At 50.6% G+C, this 17,420-nt stretch overlaps 1 protein-coding gene across 6 annotated transcripts in view; it reads left to right on the top strand.

Annotated features, from left to right (window-relative positions):
• Nucleotides 1-11,764, top strand: part of TMEM51 (transmembrane protein 51) — a 54,616-nt gene extending 42,852 nt beyond the window's left edge. For 3 of the 6 annotated variants that reach the window (XM_019461450.2, XM_019461452.2, XM_019461453.2), the window contains exons 2-4: nt 4,051-4,124; nt 8,105-8,662; nt 10,968-11,764. In XM_019461450.2, coding sequence (XP_019316995.2) covers nt 8,319-8,662; nt 10,968-11,376 — 753 coding nt within the window. In that variant the 5' untranslated portion in view covers nt 4,051-4,124; nt 8,105-8,318 and the 3' untranslated portion in view covers nt 11,377-11,764. The remainder of the gene's footprint in view (nt 1-4,050; nt 4,125-8,104; nt 8,663-10,967) is intronic. The other 3 variants (XM_019461451.2, XM_019461454.2, XM_019461455.2) reach the window with 2 other exon arrangements.
• Nucleotides 11,765-17,420: the final 5,656 nt, after the last annotated feature.

The raw sequence follows: 17,420 nt of genomic DNA, 5'->3' as shown, positions 1-17,420 counted from the left end.
CTCTCTCTCAAAAATAAATAAACATTTTTTTAAAAAAATTCCCCAAGATCTTCCACTGGGGAGGGGAAAACTGCCTCTTTTCAGTGCAGCAAGTGTTAGGTTCTGGGAACCGTCCCCTCTCCCATCTCTGTGCAGTTTCTCAGACTGAACCCTCCCCACAGATCGCCCTTAATCCCCTCCTACCCCCAAACTCCACCCAAGGTAAATTTACATACACCTCAAGGCCTTGCAAAGCTTCTGGATCTTCCTTCCCCCACCTCCCTCAAAGGTAATTTCTTGCCCCTTCTGTAGGCTCGTTCCCTGTGCCCCATGTTATCAGTACTGCCTTGTGATTTATGGGTTTTAGAATCAGACGTGCCTTATACCTGCCTTGTATACTAGCTGTGTAACTTTGGACAGGTCACTATACCTCTCTGAGCCTCTGTGTCCTTATCTGTAAAATAGAAATAGTAATGATCAGGTGATCGTACGCGGAAGGAGCTGGACAGAGGACCTGGCACAGAGTCGGCACCCGACCCACGTTCACTCTTACCTGATGCTGACTTCCCTCCTATAAGAAAGCATCACTTGTCTTCCTGCTGGACTGTAAAAGTATCTCACACATCCGTGTGTCCCCCAAAGCCCCTGGCACACAATAGGGACCCAGCAATTGTCAGATGCAAGTTCCTTAGAAAGCCATTTTAAAAGAAAGGGACACCTGTTACCCCTCGTGCTTCTGTGATGAAATATCTCCCAGAATAAACTGCCGTGCTCGTTTCTGGCCCGCCTGCCCTGCCCAGGGAGCGGTGTGGTGCAAGGGAAGGAGGAACATTGGCAAAGTCAGCAGGATTTGATTGTGAATCTCGCCTGCTGCTTAGCACTGTGTGCCCTAAGACGAATTATGTAACCTCTCTGAGATTCTGAGAGTGGGCTCCTCGCTCCTTGAAGGATGGCTGCTGCTGGGACTTACACTACTCTTCCTACAGTTGTGGCTCTGCCTTGCAGATTGCTTAGCACCTTTTCCTTTAGTCAGCTCTCTCGGGGCCCAGGCAACCCTCTTCCCTCCCCTCTACCTTTATGACTCTTTTGGCCACATGACTTTCATTCTTCCTGAGTGCTCAGTCTACAAGAACATGCTCTGAACGAATGGGAACCTGATGCCTTTGACCTTGGTTGGTAGGAAGGTGGCCTGACACTCCCAGGCTGGAGGGGAGCTGAGGCAGTGGTGGCTCAGAGCCCTTCTCCTCCCGGTCCCCCCAACCTTCCCCCCTGCATGGGACCGGAACTTGGTGACAAAAGGGACTAGGGGCTGAAACTTGGCCCAGAGGGCCCCCACTGAGTTCTTCCTTTGTGATGGGAATGTGGCCTGGTTCCCTGAATGCAGCTGGGGATCCCTTTCCCAATTATTCAGCTTGGCAGGAAGAGCTCAGGGCACAGGGAGATTGGTCAAGGAGGCTCTTTGTCCTGGGAACTGGTCACTCTGCCAGAACTGAGATCCCCTCCCATGGAAGGTTGGATGGGCTGGAGCTGTGCCTTCCTTCTGGGGCCAGGGGGCAAGCTTCGTGGCCACTCAAGGGTCTAGATCAGATTCTTGGTTTCTGAACTGCGTTCCAGAGAATTTCTGGGGTTCAGCGGGAACCGGGCCAGGGAACACTCTACCATCGTTTGGGGCCCTTCGCTCCATTTCAGCCAGAGCAGAGCCTTTATTCCCTTTCTTTCGTTCAATTTTATTCCAAGTGTTGTCTTCATACCAGACTCATAGCAAGTCCCTCTAGGTGTGGGGTGGCTACACTCGGGTGTCAGCCAAGTGGGGCGTCCAGTGTCCAGAGCTGTGACTATCCGCCCCCACCCCGGAAATCCATGCTGGCTCTGGTTGGGCCAAGGGTGCTCGTGGGAGGGAAGACAGCAGCTGCCCAAAAGGAAGGAGGCTCAGGGCTCTCACCCCTGCCCACTCCTGCCTAGGAACACCAGGGGACATTGGTAGAGTCACCACTTTGGGTCAGAATGGAAATCACAATTAACTGGGCACCTCTCCCATGTTGCTGGCAAGCCGTCTGTGCACGGGATACTCCTGAAAGTTGCTCTGACGAATCCTCTCCCCCTCGGTGCCAACTGTGGACTAGGAATTTCCCCAAATTGATAATGGGACATTGGTTAAACTTTTTAACTTGCGAGATATTCATTCAATGAAGAGTTAGTTATTAAGCACCTGCTGGCTTCCCTAACAAGAGCTTTATTTCAGGGGGTTTATACTCCAGTGGGAGAGACAGGGAGCCTACAAGAAAACAAAACAATACTATTAAATGGTGAGGTAATGTCATCCGTCCATGGGAAGGAATGTCATCAGCGAACCAACAAGCATGGGGCTTAAGAGTAGCTGGGTGAAGGAGGGGCATTTTATACAGAGTGGTTAGGGATATCCTTTTGGAGGAGGTGGAGTTTGAGGTGAGAGACAGAAGTAGTAAAAAGTAGCCAGACCAGGGGCACCTGGGTGGCTCAGTTGGTTAAGTGCCAACTTTGGCTCAGGTCATGATCTTGCAGTTCACGGGTTCCAGCTCCCCGTCGGGCTCTGCGCTGACAGCTCGGAGCCTGGAACCTGCTTCGGATTCTGCGTCTCCTTCTCTCTCTGCCCCTCCCCCACTTGCGCTCCATATGTCTCTCTCTCGAAACTAAATAAACATTAAAAAAAAATTGTTTTTAAGTAGCCAGACCAAGCACAAAGGCCTTGTGGCAGGACGTGCTTGGTGTGAGTGAAAAACAGAACAGAAGCCACGGAGGGTTGATGAGCCAAGAGAGAAGAAATGAGAGAGGCAGGAGCCAATCCAATCTGGTGGGACGAGGGAGTTTGGATTTTATGCTACGAGTGTGGGAGAAATGTTGATGGTTTTGGAAATTCCTACCGCAAAATAATTCAACCAATCGAAAAGGCCCCTATAAGATATCTATGAAGTTTAAGGAATGACGTCATAAGTAAACACCCACGTACCCTTCTCTCTCACCCTCCCCAGGCACTGTGTCTCACTCCTCCAGGGAGGTCGCTCTGATCCTGAATTTTAGTTTTGGCAACCTTTGCATTTCTTCCTCTTATTACAAAAATAGACGCGTGTTGTTTGGTTTTGCCTCGCTCGGAACTTCACATAAATGGAAACATGCCGGGTTTGCTTTCCCGTTCAACCTCGCGCTTGCCAGAATGGGCCACATCGGTGCATGTAGCTGCGGGTTGTGTTCATGGCCATGTAATACTCCACTGGATAATGCTGTCGTGGCTCACGCTTTTTCCGGGTGCCTGGCATCACTCGGTTTTCTCGTGTTGAACCAACCCTACGTTCTGGGGATAAACCCAACTTGATGGTGATGTATTATGTAATTGTCTGCTTTTAAAAAGACATCGTGGGATTCCATTTGCTGATATTTTGTTTAGGATTTTTGTTTGTGTGCTCGTGGATCAGATGGGCCTGTCATTTTCCTCTCTTGCCTTGTCCTTAGTTACTTTAGGGATCAAGGTTATACACTCCTCATAAAATGACTTGGGGGAGTGTTTCCTCTTCTTTGAGTCTCCAGAGCACTTGAGTAAGACAGATAAAACCACATAAGGGTCTGGTAAATGCAGCTACTGGACTGTCATCCTTCCGCGGCCCCACTTTTTTGGTCCAGAGTCTTGGTTTCTTTGGGGACAATCTTTCTTGCAGGTACCCCAACCGATGCCCTCCCTCCCCCAAGAATAAACAAAGAAAACACATACCCACCCACCCAGGAAGCATCTCAAATTGAAATGCTCACCGCTGGGGTGCCTGGGGGGCTCAGTCAGTTAAGCGTTAGACTTCGGCTCAGGTCATGATCTCACGGTTCGTGGGTTCGAGCCCCGCGTCGGGCTCTGGGCTGACAGCTCGGAGCCTGGAGCCTACTTCGGATTCTGTGTCTCCCTCTCTCTCTGCCCCACCCCTGCTCATGCTCTGTCTCTGTCTCCCAAAACTGAATAAACGTTTTTTTAAAAAATTAAAAAAAAAAAAAAAAAAAGGAGAAGAAATTCTCACCACTTACTTAGAAAGCTGTGTTTCTGGTTTTTTACAGGTGGGTCCTTAATTCAAGATTTTAGTATGAAGAATTGTTTCCCAGCCTGCCCTGAGCACCCCAGGTAACAACAGGTAGATGCTTCTCTTAAGTAGTTAACAACTTTTCTTGAACACCCGGGTGTAGAATCACTCACTTATCCTTGAGGGCAGCCTTGACCATGAGCCGCGATGGGTCCATGAGTCTGGCTGAGCTGGGACCCTAGTCTGCGTGCCAAGGCTGCCCTGTTTTAAGGACGTATTGGAAACTATGTGGTCCAAATCCTCCGAGCACAAAATTAGCTTCTTTCCATATTTTTGAAAGGGAAAGAACATCATGCTAAATATAACGTGGGTCAGCAAGCCAGAAACAACATAAATAGCCATCAGCTGTAGCTCGGGAGCTGGGTTTCCACATCCCTGGTGAACCCAACAGGATCCTGGGCTCCAGAGGGAGCGTGCAATCGACGAGCGATGTTGAGCGACCATTGGAAGCGTAACCCTGCCACGAACCCAAAACCCAAAAACCTTTATTTCATTTGTTCACTCTAAAGGCACCACAGGCCCGTTTCTGTTTCCAGTCCTTAGTCTCCCAGTAAGAAAAAGACAACAAAAATCATTCTAATCCCACAACACACACACACACACACACACAACTAAACCACCATGGTATGCATCATTTGAGTGTTTTGAAATTTAATATAATACATCAAATAGTGTTTGTGTATCTGTTTATGTATTATGGAGGGCCCCAAGCCATCATAATATCCAACACCATGTAATCTTTGCCCCCCTCGTGGGTGGTCTCACCCCATTGACAATGCAAGCTTTAAATAATATTAAATAACAAACCTTTCTCTAGGGACTGACTCTTGTGCTGATCACATACAGTTCTCGGTGCTTTATGTATCTTTCCTTGTTCACTTGTCAAAACTCTCCTATGAGGTGAATACTAGAAGGCTTTTATTTCCGCTTTACAGTGGCGGATACTGAGGCACAGGGAGGTTAAGTAACTTGCCCAAAGTCACACAGCTAGGAAAGTAGAGTGAGGATCTGAGCTCAGGCAGCCGGTTTCCAAACTGGTTCCAAAGTTCATGTTTAACCACCAACCTATGTTGCCTTGCAACAATACGCTGTTCTGGTTGTAACGCCTTCAAGCTACAGAAATTGAGTGAAAGGTATACGCTCCACGCCCTCTCCGTTCTCGGAAGCAATCATTGCTAAATTTGCAATGTGCCCCTCCTCTGAGATTTTTACAAACATGTTTGCATGTGTGAAAATATTTTGTCTCTTTGTTTGAACGTAGGAAGGATCCAGTCTTCCTTCCCATGTATTCATATATACATGTCTGTGTATAGAATTTTTAAAATTATAATCACACTGCACGTGCCGGTTTGTTTTTTTTTTTTTAACCTTGTTTGACTTTAAAACGTATCATTAGCCGGCTTGAAACCGTAATGTAATAAGCACACGTACCATATTTTATTTAACCAGATGCAGATTATTGGCTCTTTCAGTAGCTTCCAGTTTCCCACTGCTACGAAGCTATGATGAACATCCTTGCCCTGTACATAATTCTTAACAAGTTGGAAATCCAGAGCCGCACGGTATAAGCATTTTGAGACTTTTGATCCATAAATGCCAAAATTTGCCACTTAGAAAAATTGTATGAAATGACTTATCCCAATACCATTACCCACACTGGGTGTTGGTGCCTGTTTTCCATCACTGACAATTGAACAGGCCCAAATGTGTGAATCCTGACATTTGCATCTCTGTCGGTGACTCTTATCTGAGGCTTGTTTTACTCATGTGACAGGATAAGACGAAGCTGGAGTTGAGAGAGCAGGGAAGGTGGGATGTTAAAGTGGCCCCGATCACTGGTTTAGAAAACACACTGTCAGCCTCCCACGTTCAAGGCCTACCTGTAGGGCCCCCTAGCAGGTGCTCAGTAATGGGCTTTTTAATCTGCTTCCCACACCAGCCTCAGGCTGAACCTTTACCCCCAGAGCCCCCGCCCCGCCCCTCCCCTGCCGGTCTCATCTCAGGTCCATGTGGCAGAACCGCCGATCCCCTCATCCTTCCCTTTGCTGGCTGTGAGTGATATCGTAAGAAACAAATACCCTTGTGTATACGGTAGACTTTTCAGCTGGTCCCACCGCCACTGGCTGCAGCGGAATGGATCCTTGTTCAGTGCCCTGCACGCACACACATACATGTTCACACACCAGGATGCGTGCATATATGCATACATACAAATACATATAGGACAGCACGAACAGGGTGCAGACCCTATTATGTGAAGTGGGACTTCTCTCTCACGGAGACTTTCCGTAGGACACACACCTACCAAATTCCAGCTTCTATACTTTCTTCCCATTTTGTTGTTATTCCTTGTGGACTTTTTCCTGCTGTCCCGGAAGCCCCACCAGCCCTTAACTTGCTCACCAGTATTTCTCCAGTGCCTAACACTGCTTAGCAGATGCGCAAGAAATATTTGTCGAGTGCAAAAAAGAAGGAACAGACCTCAAGCCGATAAAGGATATTATCCCAAATATTTTTGGAGTATTTTTTAACCAAGTGGCCAGTTTCAGATGGAGCCCATTGTTTGATGAGAAAATATCTCTGCGGCGTTGGATTTCAAGTGGCCTGGTTAGCCGTCCTTCTGGAAAGATTGGAAAGAATGCACAATTGAAAACAGGACCTTGCCCAGCCAAACATCTGTCAAGTTTTACTATTCTACAAAGGTTGCTGTCCCAGGAATAACGTTCTGAGGAGCAGTTAGCCAGGAAGGGTGCTGCTCGCTGGTCCTCCTGGCCCCTGAGAGTGTTCTCAGCTAAACCTTCAGGGGACTTGCTTGTCTTGCTCACTCTTCCCAGACAACAAATGGTTGTGGAATCCCGGGACGAGGGGCTGCTCCCTTTAGCACAGAGTCTCCGAGCCACTTCGGGGGAAGAAGGTATCTCATCTAGCCGGGCACAGCAGCTATGATGAGGAATGGGCAGGCTTCTGCTCCTTTAAGAAAAGCAAAACGCCGGGGTACCTGGGTGGTCCAGTTGGGTAACGGTCTGACTCCGGCTCAGGTCATGATCCCACGGTTTGTGCGTTCGAGCCCCCTGTCAGGCTCAGTGCTAACAGCACAGAGCCCGCTTCAGATCCTCTGCCCACCCCCCGCCCCCAATCTCTCTGCCCCCCTGTGCACATGCTCACTCTCGCTCTCTCTCTCTCTCTCTCTCTCACACACAAAAATAAACATTAAAAAAAAGGAAAACAAAACTCCATATGGCCGAAGGGAAGCTAGTCTCACAGGACGGCTTCAGATGGCCTCTGTTCATTTCATTCAATGAATCGGCAGACGTGTTCGGAGTCCCTCTATGTCCCAGGTGCAGAGATAAAGACGATGTGTCACAGGAAGAGAGAGACTGGCCACAGCCGCTGCCGGGGGCTTGTGGGAGCCCACGGAAAGGGGCAGCTGAGCAGGGGTGACCAGAGAACAGCAGAGATGCTGGGGGGGGGGGCATGCAGAGAAGGGCGAGGTGAGAGATGGTGGGGGGAGGCAGTCACAGGCGTGATCCTAGGAGCCTGGATTTTCTGCTGCAGGAAATGGGGAGCCATCGAAGGTGGTAGCCGGACCGCAGGCTGTGCGGACTGGGACGTTTCACTGACGGATGCCCGTCACCCAGGCGATTGGGGTACCGCTACTGACCACGGCTCAGGCTCCCCCTCGTTCTCGCTCCTCGCCGGACCCAGTGAGAGCTCAGACTCTACCGCACTTTGTTGAATTCCACAAACTGTTTTAAGGACCCGGAGCTCTGACCTTTCTGGTCTCCTGCATGGAAAGGTCCGGCTTTTCCTTTTCGGGCGGGGTAGGCGGGTCAGCCCTCCTTCCGCAGCCTCACAGAAGGAGCCGAGCGCAGCACGTAAGACATCTGGAATGCATCAAAGGCGAGGCCCCGCCAGAGCCCGTGGCTCCGTCCTGCTTCGTGGCCGCTTCAACAGTACGGCCGCTGTGCTCACAAGAGAGTCTCAGATCCGAACTGATCTTCCCCTCTCCTCTTTCTGCTTTCTCCTTCCAGACCTCTCGGCCGCAGCCGTCCACACAGGATGCCTCGAACTTGCCCGAAGCCATCCCTCGAGAGCTCAGCTGCTGTTTCTTTGGGGTGGCCCTAGGAATTTTGTGCAGGGCGTTGAGCGGGTTTTGGGTTGCTTTGACTGCTGCTGCCGCCCTTATCTATTGATTTTCTTCCTTGGAGCCGGGCCTTGCCCTGCGCACCACCCCCCCACCCCGGCATGATGGCCCAGTCGAAGGCCAACGGCTCCCACTATGCGCTGACCGCCATCGGCCTGGGGATGCTGGTTCTCGGGGTCATCATGGCCATGTGGAACCTGGTGCCCGGGTTCAGCGCCGCCGAAAAGCCGACCGCCCAGGGGAACAACAAGACAGAGATCGGCAGCGGGATTCTCAAGAGTAAGACCTTCTCCGTGGCCTACGTGCTGGTCGGGGCTGGGGTGATGCTCCTGCTGCTCTCCATCTGCCTGAGCATCCGGGACAAGAGGAAGCAACGACAAGGCGAGGAGATGGCCCACATCCAGCACCAGGCGGGGGCCGAGCCACATGCCCCAGAGGAAGACAGGTGAGGACTGGCTACCCCCCAGACCGTGGGGGGGAGGGGGGGGACACACGCGTGTGCACACTCTCAGGGCTCCCCGAAGACACCATTTGCGTCTGGGAGACTCTAGGAGACTGCCCCTTTAGTCTAGGGGTAGAGTCTCCCCCCCGCCCCCACTAAGGCTCTGTACAGCCATTTCTAATTGCCCAAATAACTGTATTCTTCTATCCCGGAGAGTCCCAAATAATGTGGTATGAATGGATTACAGAGGTACCAAGATTCTGACACCCGCAGGGAAGATGCATGGGGCCTGGGGTGGCCAGAGCCACATCAGACAGACGGCTCATCCATTCACCCCAGCATGCTGTGCGCACATGCCCTGCATTGTAAAGGTTGGGGGGCGGGGGCACCTGGGTGGCTCAATCGGTTAAGCGTCCGACTTCGGTTCAGGTCATGATCCCATGGTTCATGAGTTCGGGCCCCGCATCAGGCTCTCTGCTGTCAGCACAGAGCCTGCTTTGGATCCTCTGTCCCCCTTGCCCTCTGCCTCTCCCCCCCTACTCTCTCTCAGAAATAAACATTAAAAAAGAAAATCAAAAAGAAAAAGAAAAGAAAAGGTTGGCAAGCAGCATCCTGTTGGACCAAAAAACGCCACAAACACGTTCAAGGGATAAGCGATAAATTGGGGAACAGATGATAAAGGTTGACATCCCTACTATAGAAAGAGCCCTTCCAAACAAATGAGAAAGACGAACACACCAATGGGGAAACGGACAAAAGATACAAGCAAGCTTTTCATACATGTTCAGACGATAGATGTTCAACCTCATTAGTCACGAGACACAAACAAATAGGTATCATTATTCTTTGCCTATCTTAATGGCCAAGGCAGACAGCCCCCGGTGTTGGAGAGCTGTAGGGAAATGGGGGTGTTGATTGACACAACCCTTCCGAAGGGGAGTTTCATAGTAAGAGGAGGTATTGAGGATGCGTGGACCTATCCATTCTGTTCCCGAGAGCCGATGCTTGGAAGGTCATCACACAAGTGCAAAGGAATTTGTACCCATCTCTTCACCAGAGCATTGCTTAGAATAGCAAAACCTGAGAAACAACCTAACTCTCCACCATTCAGGCTAAATCATGGCACGCCCATTCAGTGGCATTCTACACAGCCACAGTCGATCTACAGTTGCTAACGTGGGACCATAGGCACCACATTGAGAAAAGGAGGTGTTAACAGCATCTTTGGTAAGGTCCTAATCTCATCAAATGTGGCGGCTGTGGGATTACAGACGAGTCCGGAAAAGTGCACAGCAGAGTGTTAGTGGTTGTGTCCAGGTGGAAGGACTTGGGATGGTTTTATTTTGTGCGTTAGGTTTCCCCGTGTTGTCTGGATTTTCTGCAAGTTTGTTATCTCTCTAGCGGGAAGGGAGTTGTTTTCAGTTTGGAAAAATTCAGTCCATTTTCTGATAAAAGATCGTGCAGGCGTATTCTAGAAAACTTAGGAAATACAGAAAAGAACAAAGAAGGGAAATCAGTCCCCTGTAATTACTACCCTCGCCATGTGAGTGCTCATGGCCGTGAGCACACGCATGGCTAAGGGACACGAGAGGGAGGCCTGGACAAACAGTGAGGGTCAGATGTCGGCCATTATCACCCAAAGGTTCAAGTGTATAAAAAACACCACCAACAACAACCAGCACCCTGACTCTCTGGTTTTCTCTTTCAACAGTCAAATGAGAGTAAGCCTGAGGACCTGACCTGTCTTTTAAGTCTTGTAGTGAACTTGGAAGACAAAAATCACAGAATAACTTGAAATACATATAAATTTTATATCAGATACTCATTCTCTACCTAGGGAAAACCATTTTGCTTCAAATTGGCAGCGATTTCATGCATGTTCGGGTTGCCTCTGGCCAAAGGACCCCGCAGGGCACCAGAATAGCCCATCCCGCAGGTGGTTAAGTGGGAGGCTTAAAAGCAAAGGGGGCTCAATACGTCCTTGTGTTAACGCTTCCAGATAATACAGTGTAGTCATTGAGAGTGTGGTGTTCAGTGCCTGCTCTCCCGCTTCCTCGATATATGACCAAATCACATGACCTCGATGTGTCTGCTTCCCCATCCACAGAATGGGTACAGTGATAGTACCTAGCTCACAGTGTTGTTAGGAAGATGAGAGTGGCTGGTATGTGTTAAGGTACCTAGAACAGCACCCGACTCCTGTAGGAGGACCCAGTGCTGACACAGGATGTGGAGCTCATCTACCTGTGATTTTCAGGGGCATGAGTCCGTGCTAACCCTCTCCTTGTCGCTGTGTGTTATCTCGCAGCCAGGAGGAGGAGGAGGAGGCCTCCTCAAGGTACTACGTCCCCAGCTACGAGGAGGTGATGAACACAGACTACTCAGAGGCGAGGGAAGCGGACCAGAACCCGAGGATGAGCATCTCTCTCCCCTCCTACGAGTCCTTGACGGGGCTTGACGAGCCGAGCCCCACGGCAGCCAGGGCCAACGCGGAGACCGGCGCAGGGAATCCCCCCGACAGGCAGAACTCCAAGCTGGCCAAGCGCCTGAAGCCGCTGAAAGTGCGAAGGATTAAATCCGAAAAGCTCCACCTCAAGGACTTCAGGATCAGCCTCCCGGACAAAAACGCCCCTGCCCCCTCCATTGAGCCGTTGACTCCCCCGCCACAGTACGACGAAGTCCACGAGAAGCCTTCGGACGCCCGGCCACCTGACTGACGACCTCGCTCCGTGTGTCCCTCCGGTCACTCACCCTCCGCACCACGGACCCCCAGTGAAGCCACTTCAGCTGCAGTCGAGAAGCGGAGGGGCCGGATGCACCCAGAGCGATGTGGCTGGGGGTGGGGGGTGGGGGGGGTCCCGGGACTAGGGGGTGCCTGACGTCCCCAGAACCTCACCTAGCAGGTGCGTCCGAAAGAGCCGCCGCCTCGGGCCTCGGGACGTGCACCCCGCCGGGGCCGCCGCGTAGGCACCTTCCCTGTTGTTCCTTCCCCGACTCGGAGTTGTTGGCGACAACGCCCCTCTTTCCGATCAGGAGAGGACCCCGCGCGGCCGGTTGAGGTTGTGATTTTTGTTTTGCTTCCACTAGGACTGTTTTGTGTCAAAGCCCGTGCCTTTGCTTTCCTCACTGGAGTCCTGAGCTGTGGGCAGGAGATGTGACTCAGCCTTATAGAAAGGACACGGGTCGGTTCGTGAATGAAGACAAACCAGGGGCTGAATGATTGGGGGCGGGGTGGGGGGGGGAGCGAGGCCCGGGGTGGGTGGGGGGGGCTCTCTCAGAGTCCCTGAAGCCACCCACTCTCTGAGGGTCCAAGGCCCGGTGATGCATTCCATCAGAGTCTTTCCTGGCTCCCTCTCCTAGTCTCTCCTGTGTAAGGGCAAAAAAGGAAACATACTATGAGATGCTCTGTTCCTTCGAAAATGCCATGCAACTGAGCTTTTTATAATAAAATATTTTATATGGACTACACTCGGATGCTGAATTCCTCCAGTGGCTCTTCCAAAGCACTGGCTTGCTTCGAGAGAAACACCGCTGATCGTAAGAATTGCTACCATGCAGGGGCGCCCGGGGGAGCTCAGTCGGTTGAGCGTCTGACTTCAGCTCAGGTCGTGATCTCGCAGTTTGTGGGTTCGAGCCCCGCGTCGGGCTCTGTGCCGACGGTTCAGAGCCCGGAGCCGCTTCTGATTCTGTGTCTCCCTCTCTCTCTCTCTGCCCCTCCCCTGCTCACACTCTGTCTCTCTCTCTCCCTCTCAGAAATAAATGAGCTTTAAAAAAATTAAAAAAGAATTGCTCATATGCATGGAACACTTCGTATTACCAGGCGCTGTGCTAAGTATCTCACATATGTTATCCCACTTCCTCTGTATCCTGGCCTCACGGCCATTTTGCAGGTTAGCTCACTGGGGCTTATTAAAGTGCCCCATGTCCCATTGCTAGCACGCGGCAGGGCTGGAGTTTGAACCCAAGCCGCCTGGCTCCAGTGCCTGAGTTCTTTAAACGCCCTACTGTGCAACCCAGCGTAAAGAGCTTTTCCAGACTTTGAACGAGAGCGAGGAACTGTGCTTCCCGAGAGCTGGGGCTGCTCCGTCAACCCACGTGCCCAACAGAACATTGTGGCTGTTTAGACAGCAGCTCCTCCCTGTCTAAACATCCTCCCAACGTCCCCCTCCTGAGGCCAGGCGAGAGGGAACCGCTGGGCTGTATGCTCACCCGGGCCGGGTGAGCGTGTCCTCATGGAGAGGGCAGAGTGCCTACCTGGGGAGCCCAGGAAAGCAGTCCAACGAAAGAGAATGTCCATGGGGACTGCAGACTGCTGAGGCCGAACCAGAGGAGAGGAACAGCGACGTCTGGGGTCACGGTCTTGACCGTGGAGGGGGAGTCTGGGAAGACGCACCCGGGCCCAGGGGTGCCTTCCTGGTATTGGTGAGCTTGAAGTGGAGCCTGCATGGCTAGGAGAAGAATGAATTCTGCATGGTTGCCATTCTGAGGCCCTGCGTGTTTCCTAAAAGCCCCTAAGTAGGGAAGAGGCAGCAGATAGGAAGTGAATCGCCTCCTTATCTCGGGGTTGGCAACAGGGCCTAAATTCCAAACTTTCACTTTCCTTATACAAATCCATCTGCTAAAAGGGAGCTCTAAGGGCCTGCTTCGCGGCTAAGACACCAGAGGGCTGGCCTGCCTGGTCCCAGCCCGCTGCTGAGCCAGCCTGTGGCTCTCCTCGTATCTGTGGGCGGGACTTGATCTTTGGTTACTCTTCACTCTTCCTCCTGAGAGGACAAACAGGAAGAAAAAGAAAAGGAGAATAGCTAATGAGCTAAGAAACAGCTGGCTAGAAGGGCCCTCAATCTGGGCTCTGGTAGATCACCTAGCAAGGTGCCCGCCCCGCCTAGACCCTCCGGGGGGGGGGGGGGGGGAGAAAGGTTTGGGGCTTGTGGTGCACTGACCGGTAACCCCGAAAGATATCAGGACCTAATTCTGTGGCCCAGCTGCTGCTGGTTTTAGGCCACCAAGTCTGTGGGCATTTGTTACATATCACATGTAACGTGTAGAGGCTGGGTTCACCTCCGTCTACAGGGAAGGCGAGGAGAATGTTAGCTGGGAACGTTGGCTATTGGATGGAGATCTGGACAGTGCCAGACAGGCAAAAAAAAAAAAAAAAAATTACCCACCATATTAAGTGGGGACCACCTTCGCCTCAAAATTCCCCAAGGCACACTCAGCCTGTTTGCTCATTGGTCCAGACCTATCAGGGCTCTCTACCTTGTGACCATAAAAAAAATAAAAACTCAAAACCGGAATAAAGTTCCAGCCCTTGCCTCATCATCATGTTTCCGTTCTTAAATATAAAAGGACAGAGATATGGGAGAAAATTCAAGAAGCCACACACTCGTTCTTGGAACTAAAAAGCCCCAGGGCCAAGAAAGAGCAGAGACAATCCCCACCTAGCCCTCCACCCAGAAGGAGGAATCTCAGCAGCCACGTTGGTGTCACGTGAGCACCAGTCTCTCAGGCCTCAGCTGATTGGACCTGAGGTGTACGTCCACATGACCTAGAAGAACCAATCAGAAGCTGAGCTGTGCTAGACACTTTTCTCCCAGGAATTGGTTGGTCCTGCAATGGATGTAGAGGCTCTTGGGTGATGGGGTCTTAGGGATTTGGGGGCCATCATGATGGACCACAGATGAGTGAAGCAAGGGGAGAAGCAGAAAGAGGCAGACGTGAACCATAATCTCAGAGACGGGGCACCTGGGTGGCTCAGTCAGTGAAACGTCACACTTCTGCTCAGATCATGATCTCATGGTTCATGAATTGGAGCCCTGCATCGGACTCTGCTGACAGCTTGGAGCCTGCTTCAGATTCTGTGTCTCCCTCTCTCTCTCTGCCCCACCCCCGCTTGTGCACGTGCACGCTCTCTCTCTCTCTCTCAAAAGAAATAAATAAACATTTTTTTTAAAAAACCCTCAGAAATAGCTGTCTTCTGATGACTTTCTGGCCCTTGGTCCTTGTCCCTTGGGAAGCCCGGCCCAGCCCTTGGGTTCCTTCCATAAGAGATGCCGTGTCCTCCCAATAAATTCTCCTTTCGAGCTCTGAGCCTAAATGTAGCCAAAGTCCTTGAGGGCGGGCACTGCCTCTGCATTGTAGACAGTGCTGGGCACGTAGAGGACGCTCTGCCTGTGCTCGATTTTTATTTTCACTTTTCTCAGATTGGTTACAGCTCTGACCAAGGGGAAGCCATAAGCGGATGATTGAGGCCAAAGGTTGCTCTCTTCCTCGGTTCACCAGACAGCAACTCCCCTCACGGATAGTGGACAAGTCAGTCCATTCTGTTTGCTTTCCAGCCCAATACCAGCTTGCCAAGTACACTCAGCACTGAGTGGCTCATACTAAGAAAGCAGGTGCCAGGAAGGCCACAGTTATCAGGATTTAGAGCCCCTCTCCCCTGGTCATTCCTCAAGCTTTCCCCCCCCCCCCCCCCGGATTCTAATGAGTGGAAGCAAAAAAAGAGCCCCTGATTAAACTCATTTGCGAATCCACAAATGAGACAAAGTCTATTCATTCTGCACAGTTTTACTCAGCATCTACTGTGGGCCACGTGCTAGGCATAAGCTGCAAACACGCGGACCCAGTCCCCGCTGACACAGAGGCTATGTTCTGGGTGGAAGGAGACAGATGATGAACAAACAAATGAACGTGAGCTGTAATGTCAGAAAACGAAAAGCCCTGTGCAGAAAGATGAAGCAAAAGAAGATCGCCTATCTGAGGACAGGGCGAGTCTCCGGGGAAGCAACATTGAAGAGAAGTGGGGAGTGAGCCACATAGATATCTGAGTGCAGAGAATTCTAGAAAGTCTCTCATGTGCTTATGCACATTATGAATCTCCACGCGGATGCTGCAGGATATAGCATTTCCCAAACCAACGTGGCTGCAAAACGTTTCTCCCCCACAAACCTCCTCCATGGTCAGCTTTCGTGGACTACGCCGCAGGGAATGGTGATTGAGCCAAACCCAGGAATTCTACAGGGGGAGAATCAGACCCGGAGCGGACAAGAGGCAAGTCCAAAGTCCTACAGCCCATTGGCAAAGCCGTCCATTAGCTTCCTTGTTGTATGGCACTCAGATCAAAGCTCGCCAGTGAGGACTCCAGCAAAAGATCACTAAGATGGCCCGGCACCTGACACCTCGTGGGGGGGAACCAACTGCACGTGGGAGGAAGGCAGTCAGCTGGACGGCATGCTGATACAGACCAGTGAACCCCCAGACACACGTGTGACAAAACATTCTCAGCTCCCAGTGAACACTCCCAGAGACATTCACACCAACGCCAGAACTGGGTATTTTGCACCTTAGATCAGTGGTTCTCCACCAGGATTAACTTTGCTCCTTAGGGGCCATTTGGAAGGTTACGATGGTTGGAGGGGGGCTGCTACTGGCCCCTAGTAGGGCAGGGATGCCACTAAACGTCCTACAATGCAGAGGACATTACCTACAACAAAGAGCTATCCTGCCCCAAATGTCAATAGTACCAAGAGTGACAAATCCTGCCATAGACAAAGAAAGATCCATTCTCTTGGGCAGTGGGGTCTATCTGAGGATAGAGCCTGGCTACCCGATGTCAGCTCCATCAAAAAGCAAGAAACAGTCCTCGTTGGGGTGCCTGGGTGGCTCGGTCAGTTAAGTGTCCAACTCCCGCTCAGGTCATGATCTCACGGTTCGTGAGTTCAAGCCCTGCATAGGGCTCTCTACTGTCATTTCAGAGCCCGCTTTGGATCCTCTGTCTCCTTCTCTCTGCCCCTCCCCCCTTTGAAAAATTAATAAGCATTTTTAAAAATGCCTTAAAAAAAAAAAAAAAGAAATGGTCATCCTTAGATATCAGCCCAAGTGTGGTATTTACCATTTTCCTTTAAAAAAAACTGTCACTTTGGGGCGCCTGGGTGGCGCAGTCGGTTAAGCGTCCGACTTCAGCCAGGTCACGATCTCGCGGTCCGTGAGTTCGAGCCCCGCGTCAGGCTCTGGGCTGATGGCTCGGAGCCTGAAGCCTGTTTCCGATTCTGTGTCTCCCTCTCTCTCTGCCCCTCCCCCGTTCATGCTCTGTCTCTCTCTGTCCCAAAAATAAATAAAAAACGTTGAAAAAAAAATTTTTAAAAAACTATCACTTTTACATAAAAAGAGACTGTTTTCCTATCCCTTCCCAGTCCAGAACTATAAATCTAATTCTGCACGGCATGATATAAACAGGTCTCTTCTTCTTTCCTCCATCCCCAGTCCCTACCCGGCGCATTAAAACTCTGCACTGGAATTTATTAACTGTAATTTAACGGATGTGGGAAAGATAATAGTCAATAGTATTTACAAACTCAAATAGATTTTTCAAAGGTTTAGGTTCCTTGAAAGCATACTAATGAAAGATATATAAAAAAATAAAACAACTACAATATAATTTGAAGCAGAAATTATGGCATGATCTTTTCTGAGCTGAAAGCCTTCACAGAAAAAAAAAAAAAAAAAAAAACACAACCCAATGTCAATAATACAGCGTGCTTCTCAGGGATATGCTGGGCTCAATACCGTATAAAATGTGAACGGTGCATGGAAACTTTAAACCCAAGAACATTCTTAGTCTTTATCCTCAAGATGTCTTATTTTAGAAAGCATCTTGGCAATTATGTCCAGCCTAGAAAAACTGTTAGTGCGGACTTCAATACATCACAAAAGAGAGAAAGGTAATGTAACAATGTGATAGCAACTATGATAAACTGTAAACATG

Source organism: Panthera pardus, unplaced genomic scaffold, assembly GCF_024362965.1.
Source record: "Panthera pardus isolate Hobbes unplaced genomic scaffold, ASM2436296v1 HiC_scaffold_11, whole genome shotgun sequence".
In the NCBI taxonomy this organism is placed as follows: domain Eukaryota; kingdom Metazoa; phylum Chordata; class Mammalia; order Carnivora; family Felidae; genus Panthera; species Panthera pardus.
Note: the sequence above shows the minus strand (reverse complement) of the source record. Positions and strands in the feature narration are given on the sequence as shown.